General features: G+C 48.7%; 1 protein-coding gene across 2 annotated transcripts; it reads left to right on the forward strand.

The window, feature by feature from the left end:
• The first annotated feature begins 106 nt into the window (after positions 1–106).
• ENDOU (endonuclease, poly(U) specific) lies at positions 107–17,304 on the forward strand. Of its 2 annotated transcripts, XM_086399771.1 has the most exons (10): positions 107–238; positions 4,982–5,104; positions 7,993–8,064; positions 8,612–8,746; positions 9,408–9,579; positions 10,188–10,387; positions 13,627–13,740; positions 14,360–14,466; positions 15,200–15,342; positions 16,195–17,304. In XM_086399771.1, the coding sequence occupies exons 1-10, from the start codon at positions 184–186 to the stop codon at positions 16,313–16,315; spliced, it is 1,242 nt and encodes a 413-aa protein (XP_086255897.1). In that variant the 5' UTR covers positions 107–183; the 3' UTR covers positions 16,316–17,304. The 2 variants fall into 2 exon arrangements, with proteins under 2 accessions (XP_086255897.1, XP_086255898.1); XM_086399772.1 differs by lacking the exon at positions 4,982–5,104.
• The last annotated feature ends 2,152 nt before the right edge of the window (positions 17,305–19,456 follow it).

Consider the following 19,456-nt stretch of genomic DNA (forward strand, 5'->3'; position numbering starts at 1 on the left):
CATCTGGAGTCCCTCCCTCCCTTTTTTTCCTTCCTGAAAGGATCTGGAAGCACCAGATCCACGAGATCTGATGTCTTTAAAAGGACCAGCCTGGGCCAGAAGGCTCACCTGAGAACGGTGACATTCACGTGGACGCTAGTCAGAGTCCACCAGCCATCTCCTTCTGGCCTCCGACTGGACACCATGAGGGCCTGTGTCCCCCTGACAGTGGCCATTCTCTGTGGCCTGGCCTGGGCCGGTAAGTCACTGCTGGTGGGGATGACAGGGGTCCTGCAGAGAGCTGGGGGACCTGGGAGGGAGAGCGTGAGGGTGGTGAGATAAGGGAGGGCCAGCTCTGTCCAAAAGCCTTGGTGTGAGGCAGGAGTTGCCTCTGGAGTAGATGGGCTGTGTGAAGGGAGCTACTAGACTGATGGGCCAGGGACACCTTAGAAGATGAGCCTCAAACAACCCTGGTCCAGCTTGACTTGATTTCACCAAGGTTTTGTTTTTCAAGGCCACCATATGGTGTGAAGCTGGACTGTGACTGGCTAGGTTTGCGTGGCCTGGCCACCCTTGGTCACTTCCTCTGCTACCTGGGTGAGGGGTGAGTTGTCTGGGTGGGACTTTTCCCTACGAAGCCTTAGTTGGTGGGCAGGCTCCAGGGATACAGCCTCTGACCAGGAGGCAGGCCACGTGGTCAGAGGACTCCATTTCATCCCTGGTAGAGGACCTAAAGTGGAGAAAGGTCCAGGCCCCCAGGTACTAGTGGTGCAGGGATGGGACCAGTGTTGAGGATGGGAACACGTTCCTGTTCGGTAGGGGACAGGTGCTGATGCTGCTGTGTTAACTGGTGGTTACTGGGTGAGCAGGGAGAGTGCCAAGGGAGGGGGCTGAGCTGAGGGGTGTGGTGGGAAGCCTCCTCTGCCCAGAGGAGAAAGAATCCGAGCTTGATACCCATTGCACCCCACCAGGGTGTTCCTACACAGGACTGTCATAAGGATTAAATAAGATAATATATCAGAAGCACCCTACATGGAATGATATCTCAAAGAATTGGGTCTTTGATTATGATTGTGATTATAAATTGTCATTTAGTCACTCAGTCGTACCTGATTCTTTGTGACCTCATGGACTGTAGGCCACCAGGCTCCTCTCTCCATGGGATTTCTCAGGCAAGAATACCGGAGCTGGGTGCTACTTCCTTCTCCAGGGGATCTTCCTGACCCAGGGATTGAACCTGAGTCTCCTGCACTGGCAGGCAGATTCTTTACCCCTGAGCCACCAGGGAAGCCTGTAATGTAAATACATATAAAATCATGTATACTTTACCTGTATTATAATATAGTATATTAATCATATTAATATGATATAATAAATACTTATTTACATAAAATAATTTATATAAATACAGAATTTAGTCTTGGAATCATTTCCCACGAGGTTTTGGGTAAGGAGACCACCAAATAAACTAAATGAAAAGACTTTGGAGGGGGAAGTCTTTCCCAGGCCTCCCCACTGGCTGGGATGCTGTACCTCCACTCCCGCACACATGGCAGAGCAGCCAGCCCGGCTGGTGCAGAGCTCGTGCTAGAGACGGAGGGAGGGTGTAGAGCTTCAGGGTTAGTGTGAAGCAGTGGCCCTGGGGTTGGGGCATCCCAGTCGCAGGAGATGAGAGCAACTGGAGACATTTGGTCCCTGGGGGGTATTCCTGAGGGCAGACGCAACAGTGGCTTCAGAAAGGCAAGGTGGAGCCCTTGCCCCTGGGGCTGGTGGTCTGATCCTGCTGCGGGACTGATGGAGAAGTCAGGGTCCAGTGGGTGATGCCTCCTTCTTTCCTAAAGTGGGAGAATGGGGCTCAGTTCTTGTCTGTCTTCTGCCAACATCTTAGAACTTAGATGCGAGTATGAATAGCGTGGGAGCCAGTCTTAGGTCCTCGGTTATTTCAGGTGAATTGAGGCTGGAAGTGAATCATCTTGGTGGGCTAGATCTCCATGGAAACAGCACTGGGGCCCCCAGAGAAGCACGGATGTAGGATTCCCTAAACATCAGAGGGGTGGAGAACTGTCATATAGGGGACACCCAGGCTTGGGACCAAGTTTCTTGATGGGCAGTATGGAGAGGGGGTGGGCATTCTGGCACATTTGAGTTTTGGAGTGTAGAGAAATTTAGCATTTCATGTAGGGATTGTTGGCCAGAGGTGGGGGGGTGGGTGATAAGCTCTGTGAAGCTTTGTTGATAAGCTCTGTGAAGGTAAAGAAAGGCCAAAATAGAGTACGAAAAAAAAAAGAGAGTTAGAGAGATGGGCAAGAGGGTTACTGGAGCAGTGATTCAGGTGCCTAGCTGGTGAGCGAGGTGTACACAGAGGGTTTGTGTGGATCGGAGCTGTGGGCTGGGAGCACTGGAGTAAACAGTCATGGTGACTAGTTCCCAGAGGGTCCCCAGAACAGATATAGCAGAGAGGCCTATGAGGAAAAGTCTCTCCCACCCCCTCCCCGTTCCCTCACACCCCAAGGTCCTCTTAAAGCAGATGGTCAGGTTTACAGGGACATGTAAAGGATCTCTGGCTCGGGGTTTCCAGTGATGACAAATCTCTTGAATAGAGATGAAAGAGTTCACTCAGCCAGGGCCAGTGTGGGGTGTCCTCCTGAGCTCTACAGAGCTGACCATTCACTTACTTCCCTTCTCAACTGGCGCCAGCTGCTGGACTGGAGTGAATTCCTTCCTTGGACTCTGCTGATCTGGCCCATTTAAGAAGGTTGTCCTGATTTGTCTGAGTTCTCTCCCTTTGGATTCTGGGTGTACTGCCAGGCTAACTGAGCAGGCAGCTGACACAGTCTTCCTTCTGGGCTGAAAACTTCTCCTTAAGTTCTTTGCATGTGGGCTCCAAGGGAGCATCACTTAAGATTCAGGGGGCATTCCCCTGGGCTTGGAGGGACGAGTGGCCTTGACCCGGTCTTCTCTAGGGACGATTCACTGGCTCTGCCTTTCTGGCCACTTTGGAGGCCCTTTAGGTGAAGTTGCCTCAGAACCTGGGTTAACCCTGACATGATGTAAAGAACCTCTTTGATGTAAAGGACACAGACCCGTAGCAATGATGTCAGCTAGAAACTGTCGGCCCAAGGGATGGCCTGGCTGAAACCCAGGGAGGCAGTCAGCTAGATCAGGCATGTAGACAGGGAAGACTGCTCCAGCCAGTGTGGACACTTACCACCTTGAAGATGGGCGTGGAATGCTGACCGCTTATTTATTTAACACTTACGTGGTGCTACTAATGTGTCCTGCCGTGTCTTAAGTGCTTTACAAAAATTAGCTCATTGAATTCTTATGAATATTCTATGAGATGGGCTCCATTATTGTCACACTTTTACAGAGAAGGAACCTGGGGCACAGCAGGTAAATTAACTTGCCCAAGAACACGTAGCTAGAAAGCAGCAGAACTAGAATTCCAGCCTCAAGCAGTTTGGTGCCAGACTCTGGGTTCTTGGCCTCTCTGCTGTGTCACCCTCATTAGAACAGTGTAAGCCCTAATCCCAAACTAGTAACCCAGCCCATAGCCCTCGTCTCCACCTCCACCCTAAGCGATGCTATACCTGTGGGAAACAGCAGCCAGGACCAAACCCCAATCTTATCTAAGGCAAAATTGGGATTATTTGTCCTCTCCTGGTCTTGACACATTCCTCAACCCTGAATGTGGTTTTAGACCTACTCCTCATTCCTTATCCAGACAGCAATGCAAAATTGTTATTTTTACCAGTAATTAACTCAAGCCCAAATCCTAACTGTAGCTCTTCATCTAAACCTAACAAGCCCCAATCGCTGGCTAAAATTAGGTTTAAGTTTTTTCATTCATACAAATTCCAGTGTTAAACGTGACTCTGACTCTGATCTGACATTCTCTGTAACCCACAGCCTGACCCTAAACCCAGAACCCGCTAAATCCAAACCTCAGGGACCTCAAGTGGAAACAAAGGCTGTGTTATCACCCTTAAAGCCTAGAGTGGAAGGAAAGAGAGCGCAGCCAGCTTGACCTGGCTCACCCCCTTCCACTGTCTTTGCTGTGGTGGGCTTGTTTTTTTAGCAGTGGTGGTGGGTTTGTACCATTTCTTTTAAACTTTCTTGTCTTATGCCCCTTATGTGACCAAAAGCTTGCTTCTGCAAGTCATTTGGCTGGAGCAAGGGATGTGGTCTGTGGTTGCATAACAGCTCTTGTTCCAAAGCCCAATTCTCACCCACACCCACCTCAGTCCCCACCCTGAGCGAAACTAATCCAAACACATTCCCAAGACCAGAAGAGACAGAAAGCTGTAACAAGTGGGGAAGGAGGTGCAGAGAGACCAGGCTAAGGGGAGGAAAGAACAAAGAACCAGAAGATGTAAAAGGGACAGGATGGACAGGCAGGGAATGAGTCATGGGGAGAAGACAGGTGGGGTCGTTAGAACAGCTGTGATCCACCATCCTCAACGTGACAGGGGAATGATGGTTTCTGGGCCAAGCCCAGCCCACAGACCTCTTTCTTTGGTCTCTCCGAATTTTTTAAAATTGGAAAATTTACATAAAAATGAAGGCTTCTGTTGAAAAAAAAAAAACTGGAGGCTCTGGCAACACTTAGCCTGCATCCCAAATGGCGACAATTGGCTGGAGCTGCTAGTGGCTGCCAGTCTCAGGCAGGGCATTGTTTCTGAGTCTGTCACAGTCCCCACCTCTTTCTACTGCCTCCCTGCTCTTGACTCGTTTGTGTTACAGGTCTAGTACAGTAGGCATCTGAGTTTGTGGTCCTGGTCTATATTATGAGCCCTGCAATAGTCAGTGGGTGGTGGGTGATGGCTCGTGGGCAGTGCGGGAGAGGCATGGGAGGCTGTGTGGGTACTTATCCCTGGCAGCTAGTAATGACCTTTCCTGCTAGGTAAGTCCCCGTCCCTGTCTGTGAACCCTCCTGCAGAGGGTACTGTGATGAGCAGAGTAGAATCCCCAAGGAGCTGAGTCTGACCTTTACTGACCGTAGGCAAAAGGGAGTCATGCGCATCTCGCTGTAATGAGAGATTTGACCGGGATGCTGTCTGCCAGTGTGACCGCCGGTGTCCCCAGCACGGGGACTGCTGTGAAGACTATGAGCAGCTGTGTACAGGTGAGCCTCCTTGTGGGGTGAAGGGTCTGGGAGGTACAGCAGACCAGGCCATGACCACATCTAGCCTGCTGGAGGGACTGCCAGCCAGGATGTCCAGCTATCCAGAGCAGAGTTCCAGACTGATCACGGTGCTCAAAGGACCTGAAGAGGATTAGGATGTCCCCAATGTAAGACCCCAACTTAAAATAGAAGTCATTTACCTGGAACATCTGTCTGAACTATTAGGATTAATATCTGGAAAGTTTAAGGAATTAAAAAAAAAAAGTGAAAAGATGAAAGTATCATTTTAGCATATATGACATTACCAATTATTATTTGCAAAAGTAAACAAATGGTAGTGAACTTTCCCAACTTGCACGCCACCAGGAAGACCACAGGGTGTCAATGACCGTCACAATTCACACCACTCTTCCTATCACAGGGCTTCCCCAGTGGCTCAGATGGTAAAGAATCTGCTTGCAATATGGAAGCCTCAGGTTTGATCCCTGGGTCAGGAAGATCCCCTGGAGAAGGGAATGGCTACCCATTCCAGTGTTCTTGCCTGGAGAATCCCACGGACAGAGGAGCCTGGGGGAATACAATCCATGGGGTCGCAAAGAGTCAGACACAACTGAGCGGCTAACACTTTCACTTTTCCTACCACGAGTGGACTGAGTGGCTGCACATCATTCCTAGGCCAAGGGTTAAGCAGAACAAGTACCACCCTCAAAAGCCAGTTGTTCTGCTATTCTAACTACCCAGTTTTAAATTTGCAAAACTCATTTTGAACAATTCTCTTATTTTGATGCTTCCAATGTTTTAGACACCTAGGTAAATGGTCTTCTGCTGTTTACTGTCCACTCATATGCCCCGACTCCCAGCTTGGAAAACATGGTCACTGAAGCCCTGGTACCTAACGGCCAGCTGCATACAGTTGTGTGTGTCGTGTACTGCACAAGAGCCTCTGATTGAGAAGGCAAGCTGAACCAAAGTTGAATCTGTATCCTCGCTAAGCCACGTGTCTTGGTGAAGAGCTGTGTCTGCTGAGAGATAGGAGTACTTTTTCCTAATTTGCCCGAGCGTGGTCTCCGCTGACCCAGCCGTGTGCCGTCGGAGGTGCTTCCACCCTGAGGAGCGCTGATTCGATTTGCACAAAAACGCCAGTGCACTAGCACTGCTGCTGTCAGGTCCAGGCAGGGAAACCCAGGCCCAGAGCTCAGTGCCAGAACCAGACCCAGCCCTTCTCTGCCGCCCCGGGCCCCATTCAGCAGACACAGGGTGGCTTGTTCACCGTGGACCATCAGCCTGCCATTTCAACATACTCAGCTTAGCAACCATTTCATCCGTCTCCCTGATGTGCAACTCAGAGCCCTTTTCCTATAGAAAAAATATTATAAATGATGGTTGAGACCCTAGATTAGCTCACAGAAATCTATTCAGCATAAAGTGTGGCTGAGTTAAGAACCCTGTGGATTGTCAACATTAACCAGGCTGGCAGAAAGCAAGTGATTGGAGGGAGATGTTTGTTGACAGTGAATAACCTGCCCAGTGGCTCTGATGGGCTTCCCAGGTGGTGCTAGTGCCAAAGAACCCGCCTGCCAATGTAGGAGGAAGATCCCCTGGAGGAGGGTATGGCAACCCACTCCAGTATTCTTGCCTGGAGAATCCCACAGACAGAGGAGCATGGCAGGCTACAGTCCCTGGGGTCGCAGAGCTGGACACGACTGAAGCGACTTAGCACACAGACATGGGTCTGATGGTAATAACCCACACTATGTGGTGAACACACTAACCGATTCTGAAGCACTTTGTAATAGTGTTGGCTTTGAGCGGTGGAATTTATTCCACTCTGTGAGGAGAGAGGAGCTGAGTCCCCAGGTCAAGCCTTCCTCTTCCTCCCCACCCCCACTCCATTATTCTCCGCCTAGAGCTCAGGCTGCAGTCAATCTGCTTGCAGGCAAGGGGGTGGGGCACAGTAGGAATGTGCTTTTCTGAACGCCCTTCCCCCAAACGCAGCCTTTGGCCATTGCCAAGTGCAACTGTGAAGAAAGAAGGGAAGTTGGTAACTCAGGAAACAGTTCTTATTCCCTGAGGCCTGGGAGAAGTTCACCCTTGACCCTGGGAGTTATTATAGGTAAGGGATGTTCCTAAGTGAGGGCCTCGTCATTTGGGGGATTCAAGCCTATCCATCTATCAATTTATATTAAAGAAAAGTCATACCAACCTCAGAGTTTTCATCCCAGAAGGGACCACTTTTTGTCCCCACTCTCGTTTTTACGGATGAGCACACTGAATACCAGGCTTCCCTGGTGAAAGTGAAAGTGAAGTCGCTCAGTCGTGTCCGACTCTTTGCGACCTGTGGACTGCAGCCCACCAAGCTCCTCCGTCCATGGGATTCTCCAGGCAAGAATACTGGAGTGGGTTGCCATTTCCTTCTCCACCAGGCTTCCCTGGTGGCTCAGTGGTAAAGAATCTGCCTGCCAATGCAGGAGATGTGGGTTTGATGCCTGGGTTGGGAAGATTCCCTGGAGAAGAAATGGTAACCCACTCCAGTATCCTTGCCTGGAGAACTCTATGGACAGAGGAGCCTGGTGGGCCACAGTCCACGGGGTTGCAAAAGAATCAGAGGCGACTTAGTAACCGAACAGCAACACTGAGTACCAGAAGGGTAAATGGTGAGGAAGGTCATGCCTGGGGATGTTCTTTCATGTTTTAGAATGGTTTTCAATCCCCCTCTGTCTCACATTTTCTATTTTCCTCCTCCTTCACCTGGTACTTGTATGTTGTATCCAAGCCCCTGTTTTGTATTTTTTTCCACTGCACATGCTTGGTTGGGAGGACTGAGAACCAGGGATAAAGAGGAGGGGCCCCTTGGGGGTGACTGGTGACTTTACTTCTCTGACCTACAGCTGAAGAGAATCCCAAAGAACCAGAGCTATTCCTGGAACTGGAAGAGGAGACAGAGGGCGCTCCGGCTAGCAGTGAGTCTGCCTCTGCAAAGGGGGGCCTTTGGGAAAGGACAAGGGACACAGGATGGGGCAAGGAGAGGTCAGCCATGTCAACAGCAATAGGCCTGGGTCTAAGCCAGCCAGGACCCCAAATCTAGCACCTGGAGGTGGTGAGGGGCTCACTGGACTCTTGAGGCCTGGGCAGGAGGAAGCCCTGGGGTCCTCAGTGAGCTGGGGGGTTAGGCAGGAAAGAGTCTGAAGCCTGCAAGAGGGAGAGGGAGGGTTAAGAGATTTTATTTTTAGAGAGGGAAGATTATAAAAACAACAGGCCTGAAAGGAGAGTTCAGCATCAGAAAGGACTTCCTGACTGTGAAGGGTGTGCACCAATTAAGCTTGTTTGTTTTCCTTCCCTGGAGTTCTTTAATAGGAAGCAGGAGAGCGAGGCTGGTAGCGGGTAGGGATGGGGTGGCGGGGCTGGCAGTAGAGGGTGGGCTGGGGGAGGGGGCGTGGCCTGGCTGCTGACACGACAGAGCGACCCCTAGCGGTCTGCTCAGGACACACCTCCTCTCTGTCTTCTCAGGCTTGTATTTGGCACCCAACTCCTGCCAGGGCCGCTGCCTGGAGGCCTTTGACAAACACCACTCATGCCACTGTAATGCCCGCTGCCCAGAGTTTGGAAACTGCTGCGAGGATTTTGAGAGCCTGTGTGGCCATGGTCAGTCTCCCTCTCCCTTTAGCATAGCCGGGGAGGCAGAGGGACTCTCTAGAGCAATGGTTCTCCAAGCGTGGCCCCTGGACCAGTAGCATGAGCATAATCTGGGAATTTATTAGAAATGGAAGCTCTAGGGCTCAGCCCGGATCCACAGAATCAGAAACTCTGGGGTGGGGCCCACCGATATGTTTTCACAAACCCTCCAGATGATCCTGATGCTTGCCAAAGTGCAAAAACCTTCCTAGTGGCAGGGAACCGTGTGGGTATTTTGTGCTAAGTGTAAGGATCCTTTAGGCTCTCAGGACTTCCCTGGGTGGCTCAGACAGTTAAGAATCTGCCTGCAATGCAGGAGCCCTGGGTTTGATCCCTGGGTTGGGAAGGTCCCCTGGAGAAGAAATGGCTACCCACTTCAGTACTCTTGCCTGGAGAATTCCACGGACAGAGGAGCCTGGTGAGCCATAGTTCAGGGGTCGCAAAGAGTTAGACTCGACTGAGGGACTAACAGGCTCTAGGCCACTGCCCTGTAGTCACTAGGGTGCCTGACTGCAGCCCCCTCCCCTGATGCTGGCTTCTGGAAGGTACCTGCGAGGGGATGTTCGCAGATAGCTACCTGCCCCCTGGCCTCCATCGAGCTCTGAGATACCCCTCCCCCAATTCCTCTCAGAGGGCTTCTCCCACAGCAGCGATGCCATAACTAAGGAAGAACTGCAGAGTGTCTCTGAGAAGATCTACAGGGCAGACACCAACAAAGCCCGGAAGGAAGACATCGTTCTCAACAGCCAAAACTGCATCTCGCCCTCAGAGACCAGAGACCAAGTAGACCGCTGCCCAGAGCCGTGAGTTCCCTGAACGCATCTTCCTGAATTTTGCCTCCTTTGGTGCCTCAGCTCTTATCTCCTAAGGCAGGTAGGATCAAAGGCAGAGGGGAAACTGGTTCTCTGGAGACAGATAAAGCCATCCTGAGGGCCTGTGGGGATCCATGTGGGAGGGTTTCTGAGGTTCCCCAGGTAGCACTAGTGCTAAAGAACCCATCTGCCAGTGCAGGAGACTTAAGGTTCTATCCCTGGGTTGGGAAGATCCTCCGGAGATATCTGCGAACATCCCCTCGCAGGTACCTTCCAGAAGCCACTCCAGTGGCAACCCACTCCAGTATTCTTGCTTGGAGAATCCCATGGACAGAGGAGCCTGGCAGGCTACAGTCCATAGGTTGCAAAGAGTCAGACATGATAGAACTTAGGATGGACAGACTGGCTGAAAATAGAACTGACCTTCCAAAAGATGAAGTAGAGAAAAGAGTGACCTCATGCATTGTCCCCAGAAGTATCTGAGGGCCCCACTCTGCCTCTGCACCCAACCCTCACATGCCTGCCCTGCATCTGGACATTCTGGAGTGTTTCTGCTCCATGTCCAGGCCTCTCACTGGGCTTCCCTCTACCTCCCCCAGGCTCTTCACATATGTCAATGAGAAGCTCTTCTCTAAGCCGACCTACTCCGCCTTCCTCAACCTCCTCAACAACTACCAGCGGGCCACGGGCCGCGGGGAGCACTTCACAGCCCAGGAGCTGGCCGAGCAGGACACCTTCCTCAGAGAGATCATGAAGACGGCCGTCATGAAGGAACTCTACGGCTTCCTCCACCAGCAGAGTGAGTGAGGCAGTGAGGCCTACCCCCCGGCCCATGAGGGAGGTCATCCTGAGGACTCGGGGTGCGCCTGCTGGGGACGGGGGTCCATGATGGGCAGGTTAGGAGAGCAGGTGAGGATTTAGGTGGAGGCCAGTGTACACTTGGGAAGGGGCAGGGAAGGGGCCAGAGAGAGGAGCCCACAGACTCCAGCAGGAGCTGAAGAATCCTCTGCCTGGCTTGGGAGTCATCCTGTCTTTTAACCTAATCTCAGCCCCAGGGGGCTTCCCTGGCGGCTCAGATGATAAAGAGTCTGCCTGCAATGCAGGAAACGGTTCTGACGTTCTATCCCTAGGTCGGGTAGAACCCCTGGAGAAGGGAATGGCAAACCACTCCAGTATTCTTGCCTGGAGAATCCCATGGACAGGAACCTGGTGGGCTACAGTCCATGGGGTCATAGAGAGTGGACATGACTGAGCAGCTAACATTTTCACTTTCTTTCAGCCACCTCGTTTATCCCCCATGTGTATTTCAGTCTCAGGGTTCACTGCAGGCTGTGAGTCACCCCTGCCCCGCCGACCCCTCAGTGGACCCCAGACTCAGCACCATTTGCCAGGCACGAAGAGTCCCTGTTCATGCTCCCTTCTCAGGCACTAAGTCCAGGAAAGAGGCCGGCCCACTTCACTTTTTTTTTTTTTTTTTTGCTGGGGAAGCAGCAACAGAAAATCAACAAAGGTTCAGAGTAGGAAGTTTTACCGGGAAGGGTTCTGGCTGGAACGATTCCAATAGAGATACATTCGAATCAGACCAAAAATGGTTTGGGCCTCAGGGCTTCTTGGCACGGGGTGTGTTTGTTAGTGTCCTCTGAATTCCTTCCCTGAACTCCAGGCAGCTGGGCCTGGCCTGGGGGCGGCTCCAGCCAGGTCGTCCCTTGCTGGCTGGGAGAGCGGGGGATGGCCTCTGCTCAGACACCGCACTCCATCTTCCGGTGGCCCGGTTAGGTTAGTAACACTGTTTTTAGGTAAAGCCAGTGACACAAGCAAACCCTACGAAGAGGGTGTGATCCTGCACTGCCCCCTGGTGTCCTCTTTGTGGTAAACACGCGAGACGATTTTGGAGGTGGAGACAGCGCTGCTGCAGGCTCTTCCACTACTCACCCGGCCTTCCCTTCTCTCCCTATCCAAATCCCACTTCTCCTTAAAGTTCTAGCTCACATTCTACCTCGTTATGAAGCTGCACTCGCCGCAGCTTGTGGCAAGGGTTTGGACTCTGTCCTAAAATACCCTTGCAGCAGAGAGACTTGGTTTCACTTGTTAATGAAGCAAGTGACCCCGGGCCCTTTGACCCTTGGACCCTGTCTGAGCATTGTCTGTGCAGTGGGATCTTGGGAAACTGATGCATGGAAAGTACTCAGTGAAAAGCAGTCGTCATTCAGATTGTGAAGCTGTTCTCTGTTACATCATATATTTTTATTTTTTTAAACTAATTTTTATTGGAGTATAGTTGCTTTATAATGTAGTGTTAGTTTCTACTGTACGGCAAAGTACTCAGCTATGTGGTATGTCATGTATTTTTAGTCTTGTTTTCCAACTATGTTTTAAGTCCTTGAAAGGAGGGAATATGTCTGGTACATCTTCTGTGTCCCCTCTCATAATTCTAGGCAGTAAACCGTTGGTATTTGATCACACCCTAATTCAGATCCCCAGCCCTGACCTTGCCTTTGGGTCACACTGGCCTTTCTGACATCTCCACCTGCCTAACTGGCATCTACTCAGAGCTTAGTGTAAAGAGAACTCACAGTTCCTGCCTCTTCCTCCAGACAGACCTGCTCCTTTCTCAGTCTTCCCCATCTCATTCATAGTTCCATAATTCATCCAGTTACTTGTGCCCAAAGCCCAGGAGTTATATTTGATTCTTCTCTTTATGTCACCACTCTCCACCCCCATTTCCTCCACCAGGAATTGTTGTCGTTGTTCAGTTGCTAAGTCCTGTCCGACTATGTGATCCTATGAACTGCAGTACACCAGGCTTCCCTGTCCTTCACCATCTCCTGGAGTCTGCTCAGCTCATGCCCACTGAGCCAGTGATGCCATCCAACCATCTTATCCTCTGCTGCCTCCTTCTCCTCCTGCCTTCAACCTTTCCCAGCATCAGGGTCTTTTCCAGTGAGTCAGCTCTTCATATCAAGTGCCCAAATTATTGGGGCTTCAGCATCAGTCCTTCCAATGGATATTCAGGGTTGACTTCTTTAGGATTGACTGGTTTGATCTCCTTGCAGTCCAACGGATTCTCAGAAATCTTCTTCAGCACACAATTCAAAGGCATCAATTCTTTGGTGCTCAGCCTTATTTATGGTCCAACTCGCACATCCGTATATGACTACTGGAAAAGCCATTGCTTTGACTATACGGACGTTTGTTGGCAAAGTGATGTCTCTGCTTTTTAACATGTTGTCTAGATTTGTCATAACTTTTCTTTCAAGGAGTAAGCGTCTTTTAATTTCATGGCTGCAGTCACTGTTGGCAGTGATTTTGGAGTCCAAGCCTGATACCACTCTGACATGAAGAATCAATGTGAGAATTTAAAGCAGTTAAAACAGTGCCAGGCACATATAACATAGTAAATCTAAAATACTTTTGTTATTATTACTCTTTGATCAAGCTCCAACCCTTGTATGCTGACTTCTGACTGCCTCTCAGACCCCCTCTCCCACCACTCTCTCCTCTTGCTCACTATGCTCCCCCACATAGACTCTCAGCTCTTTGAACATCAAGTTCAAGGCGTCCTGGAGCCTTTGTACCTGCTGTTTCTTCTACGTGTAAGAATCTTTCTCCCAGGTCTTTGTACAGCTGACTCCTTATCCTTCGGATCTCTGATTAGTGCCTTCTCAGAGAGGCCTTTCTGGCTTTCTAGAAGAGCACCCCATCCCCACTCCAGTCATTATGGGATAATCTCCTTTATTTTCTTCATAGCACTTATCTGAAATCATCCTGTTTATTTGTTTATCATTTGTTTCCTCCACTGGAATGTAAACTATAAAGTCAGGGATCTTGTCCTTGTGATTCCCTGCTGAATCCTCAGCCTTCAGGTCTGGGCCTGGCACAGGACAGGTGCCCCAAAGATAATTGCTAAACAAACAACTGACTACATTTATTGGCTGAACCACCTGCCTCTTGTCAAGTTGGGACAGATGGCCCTGCCTTGCTTCCCAAGACCTGGCCCCACCTTCCCCTCTCCTAAGTCCTCTGTGCTCCTCTCCCCAGACCGCTACAGCTCGGAACAGGAGTTCGTCAGTGACCTAAAAAACATGTGGTTTGGGCTGTATTCCAGAAGCAAAGAAGAGAGGGACTCCAGTGGCTTTGAGCACGTCTTCTCAGGTGGGATTACTCTGCTTGGGAAGAAGGAGGTGGAGGGATGAAGAGGGATGCTTCCCTCAGGCATGGGGCAGCAGCCACACTGCTGAATCAGCAGCCACACCAGCTCGTAGGCCAAGAGGGAGGGGACTCAGGAGCCATTCTTGAGGACCAGTCTCTTCTGGAGCATCTGAGGGAGAAAGCAGCCCAGACACTGGGGCTCCCAACGCGCACACATAGGAAGGGAGATGCCTTTGAGGCCATGGTTGTCTACCTCCCAATGGTCCTCTGCTTCCAGCGCTTGGCCGGCTGCTTCCCAAGAAGAACATGTTCTCTTCCTGCACTGCCACACCCTGCCAAGCTCCCCCCAAAACTGGCTTGTTCCTAGGGAAATGGCTAGAGGATCTTAGATTGATCCAGGGTCAGCCAGGGGAAGAAACTCTCCCGAGGGCTTGAGCTGAAATGGTGGTCGGGGTAGCGGGGAGCTTCCTGAGCTGAGAGTTAGGGATGTGAGGGACTCCAGGAAGTTGGGGTGGACATTCTAGGAGTCAGAGACTAGAGAAGGGGGACAGCCTTGGCATGGGAGTAGGGAAAGAGGTTGGAGGGGCGGCCCAGATCACCCACCTTGATCTCTCTATCATAGGTGAAGTCAAAAAAGGCAAGGTCACTGGCTTCCATAACTGGATCCGTTTCTACATGCAGGAGAAGGAGGGCCTGGTGGACTATTACAGTCACATCTATGATGGGCCTGTGAGTACTGATGCTGACCTCATAGGCTGGAAAAGCCTTGTTAGCACCCAGACTTTCTGTCCTCATTCTGCATTCTGAACAGGCAGGCTTGTCTCTCACCCTGACCTTTTTGGCAGCCCATCCGGGATTGTGAATATGACTTTCCTATTTGCTGGAAAGTAGGTTTATCCAGCCAGCATGCTTCCAAACAGTGAGGGCTCCCGAGGTGCAGGGGGCAGGAGGAGACAGAGGGCATCCTCTGTGGATGGGAGAGTGTAGAAGGGGAGGATTCTCAGAGAGGAAAATCAAAGATATGCAATTACCAGCTGCCTGAATTTCCTTAGAATGTACAGTCCGCTGAAGTTTCAGTCTGGCTAGTCTGAGTTAAATTTCTTATGTTTTTATAAACCTGTGCTGCCCTAAGTCTGGAAACATTTTGGGGACACTAAACTGTCTTCCTCTTCCACGCGTGAAGGCTACTGGGAACAGTTATGTCCCTGCTCCCCTGGCATTGGGCACATGGATTCTGACTCTGGCCTTCCTGGGAGAAGTGAGATGGTGTTTCCAGACAGAGGGTCTGAGCGGAACTCAGACAGCTTAGCAGGCAGACTGCTTCCTCTGTTGATTTAGAGAATCCACTCTCCCCAGAAAGCTCACATGGGCCCCCACGGGCCCCCGACACATCCTGGCCACCCCTGTCTTTGACTGCGTTGGGGCACTCACCAGACCCTCTTTGCCATCCTTCTCTCTACAGTGGGATTCTTACCCCGACGTGCTGGCCATGCAGTTCAACTGGGATGGGTACTACAAGGAAGTGGGCTCAGCTTTCATTGGCAGCAGCCCTGAGTTTGAGTTTGCGCTGTACTCCCTGTGCTTCATCGCCAGGCCAGGCAAAGTGTAAGTCCTGGTGGCCCAGGAGGGTGTGGGCAAATCACTGCTGTGGGGCTCAGTTTTCTCTCTTGGATTGTGAAGCTGTTGATGAGATCAGTCACATGGCTGCCAACCCTCATCCCAGCAACAGATCTATGTCCCCTCCTTCTCCAAGTGCAATCTTGTGCAGGAGCTCAATGTATCAAACAGTTGGACATGGAACTGCCCTGGGGGCTGCAAGCCTGTCTAGACTTCTCAGGTAGTACTAGTGGTAAAGAACCCACCTGCCAATGTAGGTGACGTGGGTTCGATTTCTGGGTCAGGAAGATCCCCTGGAGGAGCGCATGACAGCCTACTCCAGTATTCTTTCCTGGAGAATCCCATGGACATAGGAACCTGGTTGGCTACCGTCCATAGGATTGTGAACAGTCGGACATGACTGAAGTGACTGAACACGCACGCAAGCCTCCCTATTTGGCCCCTGAGGCTGCTTGGGGGAACACTGGAGCCCCAGAGAGCACAGCTGGAAACCAGGGGTCTCATCTTCTCTAACATTTGAGGACTCTGGGTCCAACCACTTCTGAAACCCTAAGCAAACATTTCATTTCTGGGGTTTTCAGCTCTAGAATTGGATTTGAGAATATTCCTCTAGGAAAGATGAGAAACAGTATTCTTTAAGAAGATAGAAAATAAGACAGATTTTGAAAGGGCGCTCTGCATGTAGGGAGCTGGAGGCAGTGGCTGAAGCAAGCTGTGGCAGCTCCCTTAAAGGGTAAGACAGGGTAGAGCCCTTCTGCATGGGCTAAACTCAATCCTTCCAGCCTGGAGATGGAGGTGGGGTGAAGCAAGTCCCTATTATTTGGTGATCTCTCCCCACAGGTGCCAGTTGAGCCTGGGTGGACATCCCTTGGCCATCCAGACCTATACCTGGAACAAGTCAACCTATGGAAATGGCAAGAAGTACATCGCAACGGCCTATGTGGTGTCCTCCACCCATTAGAGCTTCAAGCCAGAAAGACCTATGAGGGCCGTGAGAGTTCTTGTCAGACTGAGATGCTATTTGCTCTGCGCTGGAGGGTATGGGATTAGAGGAGACTCAATCCAGAAACGTTCCTATGGGAAAGAAGGAAACTATACAAGTTAGAAAAACAGTCAAATCTTTGTCCTCCAGCACTTTGGAAATAGAAGGTTGGGACCCTCCATAGCTCTTTGCCTTGAAGGGAGATGGAACCATGAAGAAGTTCTTGACCTCTCCAGGTCTCATGTTTCCTTTCAATACAAAGGGAAGGGGTTTGCTCCACTTCCTCTTCTGGGGGTTGGTAAGAAGGCAAACCTGATGCTATTTTTACTGTGAAGATGTTTTCAATTGTTCTTAGGAAGAACGGCTGATAGAAATCCCAGATTACCGTAATGGCTGTGTACACAGCGCTGCAAACTGTAATCACCCCTGTACTGGGGCTTCAAAGAAATCAGGCCATGGAGATCAAGGGCAGGTGTTTGGTCTTTCCAAGGGTTACATCCTTAAATGGTCTTAAAGACCTTAAAGAACAGGGTCTGCGAGAGGGTAAGGACTGATGCAGTGAGTAGGCTGGAGAGGGAGTAGACTCCTCCAGGCCTGATTTTTTTTTTTTTTTTGCAGCTAGGTAACTGCATCAAGAAATTTCCTATTTGTAGATATTAAGTGCAGTTACAGGACTGAATTTTGATCCCAAAGAGTTTGTAGAAGAGTTTTCCTCATAGGAGGAAGATTCTACATCAGAAGAAGAAAGGAACCTATAGTTTGGTATCGCTAACATAATTATCTTAAGTCTCATTCAGCAGCCAAAATTTGCATAAGCTCCAAAATGGAAGACAGGGAGACTGGGGCTCCCTATTTCAACCTCAATCATGCATTTTTCCCCTACCCGCAGTGGGGACCAAATGCTGTCCCACAGAGTGAGGCTTTAGAGTCTTGCGTCTCCAATTAAAGTCATTTAAGAAAACTTGAAATCTGTCTCGTTTTTGTATATGGCCCCCTTGAACTGCTTGGGGAAAGAGTGTCAAAGAAGAAATAAGTGAAGATAAAACTTTTATTTTATGATTCTTAAATGATCTAACAGATAACAGTTTATTCAAGATAATAATAGCAGCTAACAATGTATTTGATTATATAAGCTTATCTGTGACAGGTAAAAGGGGACAGAGGAAGGAATTATTTTGTCATTATAAAGTACTAACTATCCATGTAGTGGCACAGTGTTATTTGAAAGTGGGCATGGATTAGTTGTAAATGTGTATTGCAAACTATGGCAACCACTATAGAAGTTAAAAATATGTATAACTGACATGCTAAGAAAGGAGAGAAAATAAAATCATATAAAATACTCAAAAGCATAAAAGGCAGGAAGAGAGTAGAAGACATAATTAGGAACAAAGAACAAGGGCAACAAACAGAAGACTGTAATGAATATGGTAGATATTAACCCAGCTATGTCAGTAATCACTTTGAATGTCAGTGTTCTACATGTACTAATTAAAAAACAGAGATTGTCTGGGTGAATAAAAAACTGAGACCTAACTATGTCATCTACAGGAAATCCACTTTAAAATGGATAAAGAAAAATATACCATGATAATACTAATCAAAAAAAAGATCACACCTGTACACCCTCAATTGGAAATGCAGCATTTTAACCACTGGATTGCCAGGGAAGTCACTGTAACGCCTTTTTAGATATAACAGCAAAGGCACAATCCGTGAAAGGAAAAACTGATAACCTACACTTCATTAATGATAAAAACTTAAACCTGCATGATCAGGACTTCTCTAGTGGTCCATTGGCTAAGACTCCTCGCTCCCAGTGAAGGGGCCTGGGTTTAATCCCTGGCCTGGCAACTGGATCCCACATGCTGCAACCAAGAGTTTGGATACCACAATTAAAGATCCCGTGTGCTGCAACTAAGATCTGGCACAGTCAAATAAATAAATTAAAAAACCAGTATGATCATCTCTATAGATGCAGAAAAATCTTTTGATAAAATTCAATATCCATTTAGGATAAAAACTCTCCAGAAAGCGGGCATAGAGTGAACATACCTCAGCATAAAAAAGCCTATCTATTACAAACCCATAGCTAATATCATACTCAGTGGTAAACAGCTGAAAACATTCCCTCTAAGATCAAGAATAATACAAGGATGTCCATTCTTGCCACTTTTATTTAACATCGTTTTGGAAGTCCTAGTTATAGCAATCAGAGAAGAAAAGGAAATAAAAGGAATCCAAATTGGAAGCAAGAAGTAAAACTGTTCACCATTTGCAGATGAGATGATATGACAACATTGAAAATTCTAAAGATGCCACTAGAAAACTATTAAGAGCTCATCAATGAACTTGGTAAAGGTTCAGGTTATAAAATTAATACACAGAAATCTGTTGCATTTCTATAAACTAACAACAAACAATTAGAGAAATCAGGGAAACAATCCCATTTTCTATCACATCAAAAAGAATAAAATACCTAGTAATACACCAACCTAAGGAGACAAAAGACCTGTACTCTGAAAACTGTAAGATGAAAGAAATTTAAGACAACATGAGTGGAAAGATATATCATGTTCTTAGATCAGAAGAATTAGTATTGTTAAAATGACCATACTACTCAAGACAATGTACAGATTCAGTGCAATCCCTATCAAATTACCAATGGTATTTTTTCACAGAACTGGAATAAAACATTTTAAAATTTGTACGGAAACACAAAAGACCCCAAATAGCCAAAAAAATCTTGAGAAAAAAGAATTGAACTGGAGGAAACATGCTTCTTGACTTTAGACGATACTCTAAGGCTATAGTAGTCAGAACAGTATGGTACTGGAACAAAAATAGAACACAAAAACATAGATCAATGGGACAGGATAGAAAGCCCAGAAACAACCCATGCACTGATGTGAAATTAATCTATGATAAAGGAGGCAAGAATATAAAATGGAGAAAAGACAGTCTCTTCAATAAGTGTTACTGGGGAAAAACTGGATAGCTACACATAAAAGAGTGGAATTAAACATTCTTTAATGCCATATAAAAAGTAAACTCAACATGGATTAAATGGAAGACTTGCTACTATAAAATGCCTAAAGGAAAACATAGGAAGAACACTCT

This window comes from Bos grunniens, chromosome 5, assembly GCF_055505025.1.
Source record: "Bos grunniens cultivar Pamir isolate PY7600 chromosome 5, Bosgru_T2T1.0, whole genome shotgun sequence".
In the NCBI taxonomy this organism is placed as follows: Eukaryota; Metazoa; Chordata; class Mammalia; order Artiodactyla; family Bovidae; genus Bos; species Bos grunniens.

Excerpts from the sequence above, each read along its gene's own strand:
- ENDOU (XM_086399771.1), top strand. The coding sequence starts at position 184 with ATGAGGGCCTGTGTCCCCCTGACAGTGGCCATTCTCTGTGGCCTGGCC. Across the intron at positions 8,747-9,407 it reads TGAGAGCCTGTGTGGCCATG|AGGGCTTCTCCCACAGCAGC; the intron begins GTCAGTCTCCCT and ends AATTCCTCTCAG. Across the intron at positions 9,580-10,187 it reads GTAGACCGCTGCCCAGAGCC|GCTCTTCACATATGTCAATG; the intron begins GTGAGTTCCCTG and ends TACCTCCCCCAG.